Source organism: Aquarana catesbeiana, linkage group LG01 (genome assembly GCF_042186555.1).
Source record: "Aquarana catesbeiana isolate 2022-GZ linkage group LG01, ASM4218655v1, whole genome shotgun sequence".
In the NCBI taxonomy this organism is placed as follows: domain Eukaryota; kingdom Metazoa; phylum Chordata; class Amphibia; order Anura; family Ranidae; genus Aquarana; species Aquarana catesbeiana.
Genome location: NC_133324.1, coordinates 188087099 through 188103781, shown reverse-complemented (window position 1 = coordinate 188103781; position 16683 = coordinate 188087099). Strand labels below are relative to the sequence as shown.

The following is a 16683-nucleotide window of genomic DNA, read 5'->3' as shown; positions in this document are numbered from 1 at the left end:
AAACCTCGAGTTGCCAAGTGACAGCCCTGAAACATAAGGATTTAGAGAAGATCTGTAAAGAGTGGACCAAAATCCCTCCTTAGATGTGTGCAAATCTGGTAACCAACTAAAAGAAATGTCTTATCTCTGTGCTTGCCAACAAGGGTTTCTCCACCAAGTACCAAGTCATGATTTGCTTGGAGATCAAATACTTATTTTACTCACTGAACTGCAACTCAATTTATAAAATTTGTATCATGTGCTTTTTTCTGGATTTTTAGTTGATATTCTGTTTCTATTATTTAAAAAAAACATATGATAAAAAATTATAGACCCTTAATTTCTTTGTAAGTGAGCAAACTTACAAAATCTGCAAATGATCAATTATTTTCCCCACTGTATATCACATGATGGAAGTGGCATAATGAGCAATATCAAATATGGTAATAATTCCTAATTTATCAAGAGAGGGAAGTTTTAGGCATTAAATTATGCTGTTAAACCTTTGTAAGGTCACTTACCCTGAACTCCCTTGTGCATACAACTTATTAGAATATATTTTATGCCAACATTTGCTTTAGCATCACTTTGGGATCACTTTATTTATCATTCTGTAATGCTGAAAGCTCTTAAAATCCAAAATCTTATAAAGCACAGGTGTCTGATGTGTTAGCAAACAGTAAATTAAATATATTTTTCTCTATAAAATCCAGTTAAAAAAAAAGTTAAGTCAGACATAGAAAAAGTCAATCAAATAACCATTACAGGAGAAATGCAGGTGAACTGTTGCGAGAAAGACAAAGTCCCCTACAGCATACAGTACATGAATTACAAAGCGATATATCAAAAGATAAGTAGGACATTCTCCATAATAGTGTCTGATGCACTTCGACTACAGTTGCAAATGGGTAAGAAATCCTAAGTAAATTAAATAACTTACTTGAGGATCCTCCTCCTGGGTCTCAGAACCAAAGCGCGGAACAAGTCCTGGAAGAGTCGGGATAAAAAATGGTGCCGATTTAGGCACCTTCGGAGGCTCTTTGGGTTTGTTCCTTCTCTGAAAAAGTGAAAAAAAAAAAAAAAAAAAAGAGAAATATTACTTTGCGGAAATTATCTTACCAGTGACATTAAGGCTGCATTCACACCTTAGCGTTTTCAGCTCATAAAATGCCTGAAAAAATGCCCAAGCAACAAGCAAAATCACATTCATTTCAATGGCACCTGTTCACATCTAAACGTTTTGTCATCTGAAGCAAAATGCCTAAAAAAAAACACCCTAAGCTCAAAAAAGAACATGAGCGTCTTTGGAGCAGATTACAGGCATTTTTCTGCCTTTTACATTGGTGACCTGAACAAAATCGCGGTAAAAAACACAGTGAAATCACAGCAAAAACGCACAGGTGTGAATGCAGCCTAAATATAAAGTCGACTTCTGTGGGACACTTCCACATATTAAAAAAAAAAATAAAAAAAGTAAAAACAAAAAAATAATATACACCCAAATCACATCATCAGTGCACAACTTTTCAGAGTAACAAAACCCTTTCTCAAGTGATATCCACCTAAGGATCTCGCTTAAGAAAGGGGTTTTTACTCTGAAACATTACAGCCACCAGAATCATAGGTGTCCGCATGCCAGTTGAAGGTTTTTTGCGTTATCTATCAATGTGTATTGATATTTGTTAGTTGCAGTACTTTTAGCCTGGATCACCTCCCTGTTTAAATGAAAATGTATATGCTGCTTGGAGTTGGGTGTTTACCTTGGTCTAGATAGAGGAATTGTGGGGAGATCCAGTGCATGCACTTTGATTTACTGTTATGTGTTTATATGATGCCTCCTTTCATAAATATATGAAATTCAAAAAGTTAGCCGTTTGGAGTGCTGCCTATTATTTATTTAGGGTACACTTCCACATATGCCATTAGGAATAAACTTAAACAGTATCTCCCCTTTTACATCCAAGTTGGAACACCACCTAACAAAATTGCAGCTCATCGTTTCTCTCTTCTGAAAACTCCAACACTAAAAATTTCAACTAGTCATCTTTGTTTATGAGAGGGCTGCGGAGCTATGCTTGCCATAATTAACCTTCTCTGTACTGTGCTAGCAGATCTCATTTTAGCAAACCAGGCTTGAACACTGCCCAATTAAAAGGGTTAAATATTTACCAACCGGGCTTCTCCATTGTATGTTAATGAGAGGGAGCTAATCTCCAGCATGCCTGTTTAACAGAAGCCAGCCGCAAGACCAGTTTCTGTAGAACAGATAGCTGTACACACGGGCCGAAAGTCAGCTGACCATTTTTAGCCCATGTGTACCTTACTATTGGGACAGATCACAAACTTATTGAGAAAAAAAAAAGTATGCTGTGTGAATGGAATGCTAACATTTAGAGGGTTTTTTTCAAATCTGACTGTAAAAGTGGAAACACACTTTAAAGGTTAAGCTTACCTTTACAAAAAAAAAAAATAGAAATGCACATTTTTTTTTCCAGGTAAATATGCATTTATGTTTTTGTTAGGGACCTGTAAAGCATTGCACCCACACTCAGCAGATCGCGGCTATAATGACATGGTCCAGCAGACTGCCTGTGTATCTGTTTGCCCACACCTCCTACACGAGCAATCAGTTACACTTGAGACAGGAAGCTTAACCACTTCCAGCCCAAGGTACGTCATATGACGTCCTGGACTTTGAGTGGGGATATCTAAACGATGCCATCCAGATATTTGTTCAGACGGCATTTCCCTGCACCGTAAGAACAATCATAGCGGCAGTTCAGCTGCTTGATCGTTCTCACAGGCGGCGGGAGGGGACGCCCACGCCCCCCGCCGCCCTCCAGTGCTTCTACAGGCTCGCCCCTGTGATTGGTGGGCCGGAGAAGAAACCTGCCGACGCTGAAAGTTAGCCATAAAGAAAACTGAGGATTCAGATGGTCCCCAGCAGTCTGACTCTCGGAGGCCCAGGTGTGACATTATGACGTCACGTCCGGGTCGGCGGAAGGAAACAATGCTGGGGACTTGGCAGCAAAGCCTGAGAGCGTATATTTTTTTGATTTCAGGCTCAGACCCCACATCTCTCTATAAAGAGGACCTGTCACGCACTATTCCTATTACAAGGGATGTTTACATTCCTTGTAATAAGAATAAAAGTAATCCAAATTTTTTTATTAAAGGAAAAAGTGTAAATAAAATAAACAATAAATATCTAAAAAAAATTAAAGCGCACCTGTACGCACAAGAGATTGCATATGTAAACGACGTTCAAACCACAAACGTGAGGTATCACCACAATTGTTAGAGCAAGAGCAATAATTCTAGCCCAAGACCTCCTCTGTAATTCTAAACAGGTAACCTCTTAAAAAAAAAAAAAAATTAAAAATGCTGCCTATGGAGATTTTTGCGTACCAAAATTTGGCTCTATCCTATGAACGTGCGCAATTTTAAAAGAGTGTAAGGCATCTATTTACTCAGCATAACATCTTTCACATTATACAAAAAAATTGGGATAACTTTACTGTTTTGTTTTTATTAAACAGTTTCAAAATTTTTTTGTTTGAAAAATCGCTGCGCAAAGACTGTGTGACATAAAAAGTTGCAATGACTGCCATTTTATTCCCTAGGGTCTCTGCTAAAAAAACATATATAATGTTTTGGGGTTTCCGAGTAATTTCTAGAAAAAAAAAAAAGGATTTTTACACGTGGGCAAAAAAGTGCCAGAATAGGCCTGGAAGTGGTTAATGAACTACCCCAGCATTCAACAGCACCGTGGTAGTTCATTGAGAACTACAAGCCGACAGCTGCACAGAACACTGTGAATGACAGCTAGTGGGGGAGAAGATCCCCCGATACCTGTCAAAATGGGGTATGGGGGGGGGGGGGGGGGGGAGACTTTGGGCCGGTGCATATGTAACATGTTACACCCTGAATATGGATGTAACATGTTACAAAAGGTGACCTATCCTTTAACATGTTGACCTACAGTCCTTCAATTTCTGATCAGTACTAGCAATACTTGATGAAATTTGACTCTACAAACTTAAAACCTTAATAGGCTATATTGGCACTTTTGACTGACTAAAAAACACAGTACCTTAATGACATCAAGGTTTAGCAGATTCTTCCATCTTGATTCAGATAACAGTGATAAGGTCACCAGCTGCTCTGCTAACTGTTCTGGAGACTCATATTCCATCATATCCTCACTGGAGTCTTCCCTTACTTCAAGTTCATTTTCTTTAGCACAAAGTAGATGACAATATTATAAATCAAATTCAGGAGGTACAATCAATAGTAAACAGTTACCGTTATGCAGCAATAATACAATTTACCTAAAGTGAAAACCTGGCTTTCAAAAGGACCCTAGGACTTGCAAAACACCTTTTCCTGTCACGCTTTCCTTCAGAACTTTATATAGTGTTGTATTATGAAGCTACTCCACCAGAGTTCTCTGGCCATTTTGTTAGCCATTTGTCATGCTGCAGACAAAAGATTATTGGCTATGGAAAAACGAATATGCTGCGCTGTGTACATTTTCCCAGAATCCCACAAGCATTAAAGTAGAATTCTAGCAAGAAAGATCTATATACTTACTTATTTTACAGCTACTCTGGTTACATAATTCCTCATGTCAGCCAACACTGGTTGCAGTGGAGAGAGCTGTTGACAATGGCTAGTAATGCTTGGGAGCGGTGAGATCATCCACAGGCTTCTATGGCTCATCTGTTGTCTGAACTCGCTCTGCTCCCCTGCCGCTTGCTGGCTGACAGAGGGGAGGTATATCACGTGATCTGACCAGGGAAGCCTGAAAATATCTAGGTATACAGATCTTTCTTACACAGGTTAGGCAGAATAGGGTTAGCAGAGGGGGCATAGTTAAGAGCACTTAAGTTTTGCCAGAAAATCTACTTTAAAGACTTCCAGGTATCACTGTTTATATCAAGAACCTCCCCCTGTTGTTATTTCAAAGAAACAGTAGTCTCTCTCAAAGTGTAAAAATCTCACATACATATAAACTTATGAAAAGAATGACATCTTGAAAAAAAGCTGAGTTTTATCCTGCTCTAACATATTTTATTCATCTCTAAACTGTTTATTTTCTAAGTGAAAGAAGCCAACACAACAAGGTCCTGTACCCTGTGATTAGAGCTGCACGATTCTGGCCAAAAAGAGAATCACAATTATTTTTGCTTAGAATAAAAAGATCACGATTCTCTCATGATTCTCGCAGCGTAAAATCTTTCACATTATACAAAAGAAAAAGGATTTTAAACTTGAAAACAACAAATGTCAGAAAAAGGTTTAAGTGGTTAAACTTCCCTCATTTACAAATCAAAGTGTATTCCTTTGATCTAAAGGACAAATCGTTACAATGTTTATACTAAAGCTCCACTGCTAAAGAATGTTGTGATTCTTGGCAGACTGCCCTTTGTTTTTTCCTTTCTTTTGGCTTGAGCAGAGAGAAATTTCTGCATAGAAAGAATCGGGAAATACTTTGTCAAGATCGCAACGGGGAAAAAATTGCGATAACGATTCTTAGCGATTAAGGGTGCAGCTCTACCTGTGATTATTTAAACTTGAACTCCAGGTTAGTGTAAATTTTAACATTATAGTGCCCCCCCCCATCTCCTCTACACTAAGCACAGGCACGGTTCAGTGTACATTTAGAAAAACATGCTGGCAATCAGGTAAGACTTTTTTCCCAGCAAAACACAGGTAGCGCTGATGTGCTGGATAAAAAGGCATGTGCAAGTAAGCTTTCCTAAAGTGGATGTAAACCCTCTCCTACATCCAGTGAAGTGAACAGCCTCAGATGATACACAGAGATAAAACAAATCTCCCTACATAAGTTTTACATGTATATCTGCTGTCTTTCCCTTTCTACACTCTTTGGAAAGTGCAGATCATGTTAGAAATCTTTCTTCCCATTTCAGCAGTGGGTGTGGAGTCTGGGCATACAGTGTAGGTGAGCTGATTGGATGAATGACACCCCCCTCCCCCTTCCACATAGGCAGAGAAATGAAGAAACTTGCAGAGCTGTACTGTGAATAGACAAGCTCTCTGCTTTTCTATATCTCTGAGTTCACTCCCGACAAAAATTTGCAGCTGCTTTCATCACCTGTGTCGGAGAGCTTGTTAGAAGTGATCATGCTGATAACAGAGGAACAGAGCAGCAGAAAGATACGGGAATGGAGATCCAGAATGGGGGTTGCCTTCTTTAGCCTTGGGGACGGTACGCAAGTCTGAATAGAAACCCTGGAACCTTTTCCTCTTCTGGGACAGTAGCCATGAACTCCTGAGAAAGGAGCTGCTCATCAGCAGTGAAATGGACCACTCAGCTTTGTGTAGATGTTGGCAAGCAGCAGCAGTTTTACCCACTGGGGATCTCTCTTGATTTTCTGGGGTAAAGTGGCACTTTTACCACCTCCCGTTACTTTCCTGATGTGGGAAGAAAAGAGATCCTTCTCTTGACAAGAATTCAAGCCAAAAGGATCCCCTTCATTACGTGCCATAAGCAGACCAATCCTGGATACATGGGCCAGAGTACCCGCCAGCTTGATAAAACAAGGATCCACAGGGTTTAGGAAAAATGAGCACGTCTTTAACCACCTCAATACAGGGCACTTACACCCCCCTTCCTGCCCAGGCCATTTTTCAGCTTTCAGCACTGTCACACTTTGAATGACAATTGCGTGGTCATGCTACACTGTAACTAATTGAAATTTTTATCATTTTCTTAACATAAATAGAGCTTTCTTTTGGTGGTATTTAATCACTCCTGGGTTTTTTATTTTTTTCGAAAAAAAAAAAAAAGACGAAATATTTTGAATAAAAAAAGTCTGTCAGTAAATTTTGTAAATAAGTAATAAGCCAATCACATGGTTAAAGAGCCATGGCCCTGTACAAAGATCAGGGTCGTGCCGTGTCCTAGGCAACATGGCGCGGCCGCGATCCGTGCGCCCCCGGGGGCACGCGAGAGCGGTCGTTCTGGGCGGCCGTCATATGACGTCCACCCAGAAGGAGAGCCGCGCCGCCATCCATCAGTTGACGGCCGGGAAGAGGTTAACAAGCATCGTCAAGGTTTTCCTCAGACATGATATGGCCAGGTCTTGAAACTTCGCTTATTAAGATTTCCAAAACCTTGTACAAAAGCCGTGTGGCCCAGGCCCTTGCAGGGGTAGGACATGCCACGGAAAACACCGTCAACAGAACCATCAACAATAAAACAAAGTAAACCCAATTATATCACAGAGCTGGTGTGCGGCTCACGTAAAATTGGTAGGAAATATGAAACCAATAAATTTATAATGCATACCCAGTACCCATTAACTGTATGGTCCTCCCACACTGAGCCTCAAATAAAAGAAGTAGAGGTGTAAGTGTTAATTCAACCATGACTGAAGGGATTATTGAATATTAGGTGGTACAGCCATAGAGAGATCCTCAATCCAGCCTGAATTTTTTTGGACAACCTCTGTTACTGTAAGTGGCTTGGTAGAAAGGTAGAGCGGAGTTCACTAGGGGCTTCCAAAAATGAAAAGAGGGAAGAGAAGGCTTTTTCCAATGTAAAGTAATAGATTTTCTAGCTTAAAACAATAGGTGGCAAGGGTTGTCTGTCGCACATTTAGAGAGACCAGATCTTACACTAAGCCTAGTAGGCAAATTCTGGGAGGGAGAAAAGGTGGTGTGAGCAACAGTGTTTATAACATTCACAATGCTATGCCAATACTGAGTGATGGCTGGACAAGTTCAGAAGATATGTGAAAAGTCCCCCACTGAGTGATTGCGCCACCAGCAGGAGGAAGAGTTCACTGGGCTAAACTTGTGAAGCCTGTGTGGTTTAAAATAAGCACAACAAGCTATTTTAAATTGAATTAGGTGATGCCTAATGGAGACAAGTTGCTTGAACAGCCTTTCCCAGATCTCTTCTCAGTCCTCATGCTCCAGGTCAGGGACATCATGTCTGCCATATTGGATATGGCCAGGTCTACGATCAGTACAGCCCACTTCTGCAGAAACCCCTTTCAATAAGATATCGTACACTGAAAGTGGTGACCCTGTGCACAGCTGACATAGGCTGCTTTAGTTTTAGACACATGCACATTGCATTATTAAGAAAAAATATCCTCAAGAGTCCTCTGAACTGGACGAGGTATTACCATCCCCTTCCTCCTCCTCAAGGTGGCTCTGAACCATGTGAAGTATGCACTTTAATAGTATAAACTAAATAAATATATATTTTGAAATATACACTTGCCTTCAATATTAACAGTTGCTCCAGGAAGCATAACCACAATAGGCTCATAATCTGATGGAAGTGGGCGTAACGAGATCAGGGAAAAGAGAGATTTGTTTGACCTGTAGATAATGAACAGTCAGGTAAATGCACCCAGATTGCAGTATTATTATAACCCAAGCTAAAGCAAGCAGTGATATAGCGTAGAACACACCAAGATCAGTCTATATCACACATTTCAACCACAGCATGTTCATGTGTACTAGCACTTCATTCTAACATAAAAATAAATCGGAGCCCCTTGCCCCCCTTTTCTGCCTACTATTTGAAGAATGCAAATAGCTGCAATAAACTTAAAACGTATGTCACAGCAAATAAAAAAAAAATGCAGTACATCTCTGCAATACATTTTACTGTGCTTTATCCCCTTAAAAATATCCTGCAAAGAAAAGCATCAATTGATCTGCCAGAAATGTTGCTCTGGCAAACAGTTTTTTTCATGTGTCAGTCACTCCAGTGTCCTTTGCTAAACCACCTTTCTCAGATCTGTAGTCCAAGATAACTAGGAGGGCTGTTTGGGATAACACAAGAAGCATTCAGAGGGCACAGGCAGATCTTAATTACTAAAAAAAAAAGCAACTTTTTTTTTCTTTACATTTAACATATACAAAAAAATGCTTATAATGGTTTAGTAATAGACCAAGGAGAGAAAATAAGAGATCCATGTTAAGTGTTTACAGGCAATTAAAGCACAACTCAGAGCAGGGACCAGTCCTTTACAGGGAGGAATAGGCAAGTATATCTGCTTTCTCCAATCCCCTAGATAAAAACGACCAGTTAAACCTTACAGTGCAAGCACAGCCCCACTGTAAAGGGAAATTTTTTGCTTGCCCAGAGATGGGTTTTAAACAAAAAGATTTTGAATTTAGGTCAACTTTTGATGCAGAGACTGGTTTTAAAGGCACCACATACGAGCCCAGCACTAAAATAGCCCCATATAGACTACGGCTTTTGTGTACACCTGAGAAAATTACACCTGAAAAGTTTGGAAAACAAATTCATAGCAAAATGTGCTCTTGGCACTAAAAGTGGTCACCGCTAAATCAAAAGTAAACATTATTCTAGGCCATCTGCACCTGACGAAGTGTCCATATTTATACATTACAAATAGATTACAAATAGCAGGGAGTATTTTAAACAGAGGGGATCTGTATTTCATGAGCAGATATAGGACATACCACAAGTAAATACCAAGGTCATCCACATGAGCAGTGGCCAGAAAATCTCCAGTGGGGGACATTGTTAGGCTGACAACAGCTGAATCCAGCAGGAAACAGTCAATGAGGCTGGAAAGAAAATACAAGAAAATTATATGTAAGAAATTATCTTTACCCAAAAGGCTTCTAATTTTCGTTACAGGGGTACCAACGTCCAGTGGTGAAATCTGTAAAATCTGTGCTCACAGTTTGAAATGGCATCTTGTTTTTAACAGCTTGCCACTGTTTAGTTTTGGAAGGTTATTGCAAAATAATACATTTTTTGATTTAAGATTTACATAAATAATGCACCAGTAACAGTACATTCATTTTATTATTAAAATTGAGGTGGCTGCGTTGGCTACTGGAATTCTGCGCACCATAAGATTTCATTTCATGTTTATCACAGCCAAAAGAATTAATATTGGCCATTACCCTTAACTTCAACCTAAGTCTTTAACTAAGGGGCTGCATTTTGCACTGTAATGCATGGGCGTGTGTGTTATAATACACTTCAATTCATGTTGAATGCCATGCTAATGCACATAAAGGGCAAGTAAAAATGCACCTCTGTGCATTGTGATGCACCGCACTGGCAAAAATAGTGCAGATTTATTTATTCACACGTTGAGGAAGGCCTCAAGGCAATAGCACTAAAATGCAACCTTACTGTGAACCTGGCTTAAAATATTTATAAGGTAGCAATAGCACTGGAGTTCCTATTTTGGTCTTCAAATCAACCCCTTTGACTCTATGGAGCCTTCCTTGGATCCTTAGGCCCAAGGTATACATGGGGGCTTAACTTTTGACATGAACAAGTATTGTTAATTTCCAAAATGTTAATGGGTCACAGATGTTCTAATATGTGACAGCAGAATGACAGGGCATGGGGCTTAGTGCCAGAAAAGGACAGAGCTTGATCTCTACTTTTGCTAAATTTAAGGCCCAATGTACATCCTTGCCCTGGGATTGAATGATGGTGCACACAGGAATAGATGTGAAGTGCTTTCTGCATTGTTGCTACATTGAAAAATATTTTAGGCCTAGTCAAAAAAAAACTACACTTAAACCTAACTTTTACTCTAATCAAATTATTAATGTTTATCCTCCAGCTTATTTATAAATATTTTACAAATATTACAACAATAATTATGCTATCATGATGATATTATTGATATAAAAAAAATCTAAACCTGGATTGTGAAGCCCCATGCAGTTTATTAAGGAGGTTTCAAATACAAGCTTCCCTAGATTCCCAAGCCTAGCCATGCAAATAGTTTTATAACTCTTCCATTCTATGTCCAGACTTGGGCTAAACCAAAAATATGTGACAGCTTTAGTTTAAGAAAAAAAAAGAAGACAAATAATAAGCAAGCTGGGTTCCAGAAGGGGGCTCCAGTTAACTGGAATGACTCCTCTTCAAGTTTCTAATGTTAATTTTTCTAGAAAAAGATATTAATAAACTCAAATTCCAATGTGCAGACACCCACTCTTTACGTACATTATAATTGATGTGAGAAATAATAAAACCTAAAACCAAGACTGAGAACAACTTATTTTCCAGAGTAAAACTATGCCATTCAAAAGTGAAAAGTATTTCTTAATGCAAAGTTACATTTATGGAAGTGGCTGCAGCTAATACAGGCAAAGAAGTGCAAATGAAAGGAGTAAAGGAAACTACACACCTAGTCTATGTTTTATCAAAGATGTAAGTACAGATAGAAATAGCCTGTAGGTATGCATGTATTATGCAAGCCATTACAGAACCAGAGTCTGCTCTGTTTTGAACATCCTGCTGCCCAAAAATGTACTAGTATCCGTTACTTTGTGACACCCCAAAATGTCTTACCATCCAGATGGAAAGTCCCAGACTTTGATTGTACAGTCCATAGATGCAGTCATTAGCCATCGGCCATCTGGGCTATAAGTCTACAAATGAAAAACACATTACAAAGTACAAAAAATAATTTATTTTACTTCCCAATAGGCATCTTTAAGCTTTGTTATTTAGCATTTGTTGGTAAAAAGATACTTAGTCAGGTGGCTTAAAGGAAGAAGAGAGCTAAAGATGGGTGCCAAAAGTGTGGGGATGCTCACTAGCAATCCAAACAGCAGACAACAGACCAGGCAGGAAGACACACTATTCGATTTTCTGCAGATTTTTGTCTTCAGATTTACCAAATCCATATAATATGAGGTCAAACCTTAACAGTTTCAATTTACATGCAATCAGGCAGGCCCTTGCACTACATGGTTCTGGTAAATCTGCAGAAAATCTAATAGTGTGTATGGGGCCTTAGTGTGAAGAACTGGCATGAAAAGGTTTTAAAAGAGCTGTATAATATGCACCCATACAGTACAGGGAATATGGCTGGATTACAACAGCCTGTACTTAACCAGTTAAGCAGACCAAAGATGACATAAATTTGTTTCCTGAAAGAAAATTGCTCGGGAATGCCTCCCACAGCGCTATTGTGTTCCTCCAGCAGGGGGGCACAGGGATCGGGGCTGAACACAATGACTACTGCTAGCAGCTAAAGCTGCCGGCAGTAATCGAAGGTAAAAAACAGGCTGGTTGTACCAAAGTCGATCAATGGATTGACTTGGGTCAAATAAGCCTGCCTATACATGAATTGAATCTCAGCCGGTCCCTGCTGAACCAGCTGAATATCCATCTATGGCCAGTTTTGAGGATGTTGGCTGTGGAAAAAAAGTTGGGAGTACCGTAGCTTTAGTTTAGCCACAATCATCAGAGAAAAAGATTTACCCATGAATCAAAGGGATGAGTTTTGGTCTGCATATGATGTCTGTTTAAGCAACCTGACAAGTCAAAAAAATTACTACAATTGATCTCTATTTAACCCTTTATTAACACACAGTTTGCCCTAAAAACCCTAAAATAACTGTCTTTTCCTTCCAATTTATTTTGATTTTTTTTAATATGTATACTTTTTTGCTACAGTAATACTGTTTTTGTTTAAAGGAACACTGTTCAAAAAAGAAGAAAATACATAACAAAAAAAGTTATTTTTAAAATAGACAACATTGGGAAAAGAAAGACGCGTTTGTCAAGAAAAACACAAGTGTATGTATTACTTTGTTATCTTAAAATTAGATTAAACTCATTTATCTAAAGTGATTATAAATCCTAAAAAGTTTTTATCTTCATGTATTCTATGCGTGAAGGTAAAAAACCTGTATCATCGGATCCCCCCTCACCCCCCTTATACTTACCTGAGCCTGATCTCAATTCATCACTGTGCATGAGAGCAGTGGCTCTCTCCACTCTCTTCCTCCCCACGAGGCAGATTGATACAACCACTGGGTCCCGCTGCTGTCATTCACATTCTGGTGACAAGGGAGTGAGGGTAGGGGCAGAGCCACGCTATCTAGGTCAATAGACGTAGACAGGGTGGCTAGGGAGCGAGCCTGCACGAGTGCCCTCATAGAAAGCATTTTTCTATGGGGGCACTCACCAAAGAAGGAGGAGCCAGGAGCATTGGCAGGGGACCCAAAGGTACAAAATGCTGAGGGTTTAAATCTTAATTAATGGAGCCAGTTCTCCTTTAAAACTCTTTCAGACTGTAAACAGTAAAAGTGATCTGAGTGGCTCCATAGCTGCCTGATCACTTTAACCACTTCCGAACCGCCCACCACCGTTATGGCTAGCTGCCATAACCCCGGTATCCTCTTCTTCAGCGAGCGGTCCGCTTCAAGATATAAGTGGTCTCAAGCAGCGGATTTGTCACAAGATCACTTTTATTGGCGGCGGGAGAGAACCACCCCCACTCCCTCCGCCGCTTACTGGAGCCGTTGGCAATGGTGGAGGTGATCGGATCTTCTCTCTTGTGTGACATGGAGACGAGTGAGGGGAAGTTGGCCCCCACCCGTCTCCATATCAATGCAGGGCAGAAGCGACGTCAAAACGTCACTTCCGCCCATAGGTCTTAAAAGGACATTTTTTTTTTTTAAATGACAAAAAATTTTTTATTGCATTTTAGTGTAAATATGAGATCTGAGGTCTTTTTTGACCCCAAATATTTAAGAGGTCCTGTCATGCTTTTTTTACTATTACAAGGGATGTTTACATTAATAGTGATAGGAATAAAAGTGACACAATTTTTTTTTTAAAAGAATGGTGTAAAAATAAAAAATAAAAGTTAAAATAAATAAGAATTTTTTTTTTTTTTTTAAACGCGCCCTGTCCCGACGAGCTCGCGTGCAGAAGCGAACGCATTACGTGAGTAGCACCCACATATGAAAACGGTGTTCAAACCACACATGTGAGGTATCTACACGATCGGTAGAGCGAGAGAGCAATAATTCTAGCCCTAGACCTCCTCTGTAACTCAAATCATGCAACCTGTAGAATTTATTAAACATCGCCTATGGAGATTTTTAAGGGTAAAAGTTTGTCGTTATTCCATGAGCGGGCACAATTTTGAAGCGTGACATGTTTGGTATCAATTTACTCAGCGTAACATTATCTTCCACAATATTAAAAAAAAATGGGCTAACTTTACTGTTGTCTTATTTTTTAATTCAAAAAAGTGTATTTTTTCCAAAAAAAAAAGTGCGCTTGTAAGACCGCTGCGCAAATACGGTGTGACAGAAAGTGTTGCAACGACCGCCATATTATTCTCTAGGGTGTTAGAAAAAAATGTATAAATGTTTGGGGGTTCTAAGTAATTTTCTAGCAAAAAAAAATTTTTAAACTTGTAAACAACAAATCTCAGAAAGAGGCTCGGTCCTTAAGTGGTTAACAGGGTGCGAGACCCCCCTCCCCCCCCAAAGGTACCATCGTTTCCAGGCTCTCCCATTCCAATGGGGAACCCAGGATCTTCACACGAAGTCGGGACGGCTGCAGAAAGAGGAAAATGAGGAACATCCATTCCTTCCACTGTAAAACGATTCCCGAAGTGATGAAGATATCACTTTCCGTTTTAGTTCATTGTTTACTAGCCATTACCAGCTAGGCAAGCATCACATACACATAAAAGACTTATGATATCTTAAAAAAAAAAAAAAAAACTACACACACCCACCTATCACTACAGGACATATTAGTCTATACTGCAAAGACACCCAAAGAGTCAGCTAAATAGAATTTTTGCTCCAACATTACAGCGCACAAGTCTTCAAGAAGACCTGCTGGGACCACAGAGGGAAGAATATGCATCAAAGGTGTCTCAGCCTGACATACCAAATTGTTTCTAAGACCAGATCTTAACACCCTGCTATAGCTTCAATTCCAAATAGTTTAAAAACCTCCAGATTACTTCTATGTCTTTCTAAAAAATATCTGGAGACTGAAAAAACCTCAGTGTATTTCTCTTTTGTTACCTAAAGTGAACTCTAAGGGGCCAAAATGCTGTTCCAAATATTTAACTGTTCCCAATATCCTATAAAAAAATTTAGTATCGGTCAAAGAGAAATTGCCCTCGATAGAAATTCTAATCCCATGATTGATATTTTGTCATAGTATGGATGGAAATCAGGCTAAAAATGGGTCATCACTGAACATGTCAATGTTATGTGCTTCTATTAGAGATGAATTTGGCCTGCAGGCAATGCAACATTTTTTGCCCAAAAATACCAATAAAAATACCAATATACACTACAAACAGAACTCTTTCATTTTGAAAAGTATTGCATTTACTCTGTCCCTGATCATTTTGTATTTCTAGATGCTTATTATAGACAGATAAGAGAAACAGCAATTAGTGCCAGGTTTGCCCCTGAGCTATGTTAATCTCCTTATGCAATAACAGGAATAGTTTCACATTTGGAACAATCCTTTCCAGTTGAAACCAACCATATACACACACACACACACGTACACATACAAGTTGTAAATTGGCTTTGTCCCCTTCTTGTATGTGGAGTGCTTGTCTGTATATACCTTTTACTACTGACAGTAGGTGTGGGTTTGCACCATATGAATAGTAGATTAAAAAAAAGGGAGGGGTCTTTAAAGATAGGCATGTAAGAAAAATTAGCTCTGAGGAATAGCGTCCACCCTCAAAATGCGTCAGCTAGGTTGACCCTGGAGATATCGGCTACATGACGTTTAGCAGGATTGGGCACTGCAGGATCTGCAGCTAACAGATGGTCAAGCTGGTCTCATTCAAGACGGTTTTATGCATCAAACTAGGTGATCAAGATAGTGTTATTTATTAAAGTTTTACTGAAGGTATGTCACAGTACTGGTGCACTATTTTTTTTTATCTTTTATGATACTTCTACATCATGCAATACCACCAGGGAGTCTGATCAGTCTCAAATTAATATTGCAACAGAACAATGACCTCAAACATAAACATCGAAAAAATATCTTTAGCCAAAAAAAAAAAAAAAAGCAGGGAATTCTGGAAGAGATCATGCACCCACAGAGCTATGACCTTAACATTAACGAGCCTAGATGGGTAGTTAGTTCCTTAGATGTTCGGAACAACATTCTCACCAAGTTTATATTAATAACTTGTGCCTAAAACGTTTCCATATTACTGTATAGCATAACATTTTTGTACTCACTGTAAAAAACATCTCTTGCAGTCAATTTATTTAGGGACACAAGAATTTGGATACTGTAAAGTTATACTGCAGCTTATAGGAGGATTGAATGCTGGCAAAACATGTCCCTCCATTAACTCCAAAGGAAAGGATTTTCTTTTCTCATTCGTTGAGGGACACTCGAATGTGGATACTTTTGGGACACCTAAAACAACTACCAACAGACCTAATGAAACCTAAATGGGGACTGCCTGTAAGCCCAAAAGCTACCTGAAGGTCCAACGCTCAAAGCTGAAAACAGATAAGGCTGAGCCTCCTACCCAATAGGGGGACCTGCCAACATGACCAGAGGGAGGGCATGGAAAATTAACATATTTCTTAAGACCGAGACAGAAAAGAACCATCAAAGGGGAATGATTTCATACAGATGTCAACACCAAACCTGAAACACTGAGAAGCTGATCAATTAGAACCCATCCAAAAAACAGGTGGAACGAAAATATTTTCATGCAGGGAAATAAGGCCTACAAGCTGATGTTGCCAACAAGAAATGGGGTCAAGCCTCTTGAAAAAAACAGGTCCTGAGAAGAACTTGTTCCCTGATCCTAGGGGATCATGGGAGTAAAGGCTTAGGGCTTTCCCAGGTAGACTGGCTGGTCTTTCTATCTAGGGCCTGGTTTGTCTGATGTTTTCTGTTAA

General features: G+C 39.4%; 1 protein-coding gene across 1 annotated transcript in view; it reads right to left on the bottom strand.

Annotated features, from left to right (window-relative positions):
- The window catches only part of WDR36 (WD repeat domain 36), a 142850-nt gene that overhangs the window by 22877 nt on the left and 103290 nt on the right, over window positions 1-16683 (bottom strand). Inside the window, exons 16-20 of the mRNA XM_073624607.1 lie at window positions 11321-11400; window positions 9454-9561; window positions 8237-8337; window positions 4073-4215; window positions 920-1036 (exon numbers count right to left, since the gene is read on the bottom strand). Coding sequence (XP_073480708.1) covers window positions 920-1036; window positions 4073-4215; window positions 8237-8337; window positions 9454-9561; window positions 11321-11400 — 549 coding nt within the window. The remainder of the gene's footprint in view (window positions 1-919; window positions 1037-4072; window positions 4216-8236; window positions 8338-9453; window positions 9562-11320; window positions 11401-16683) is intronic.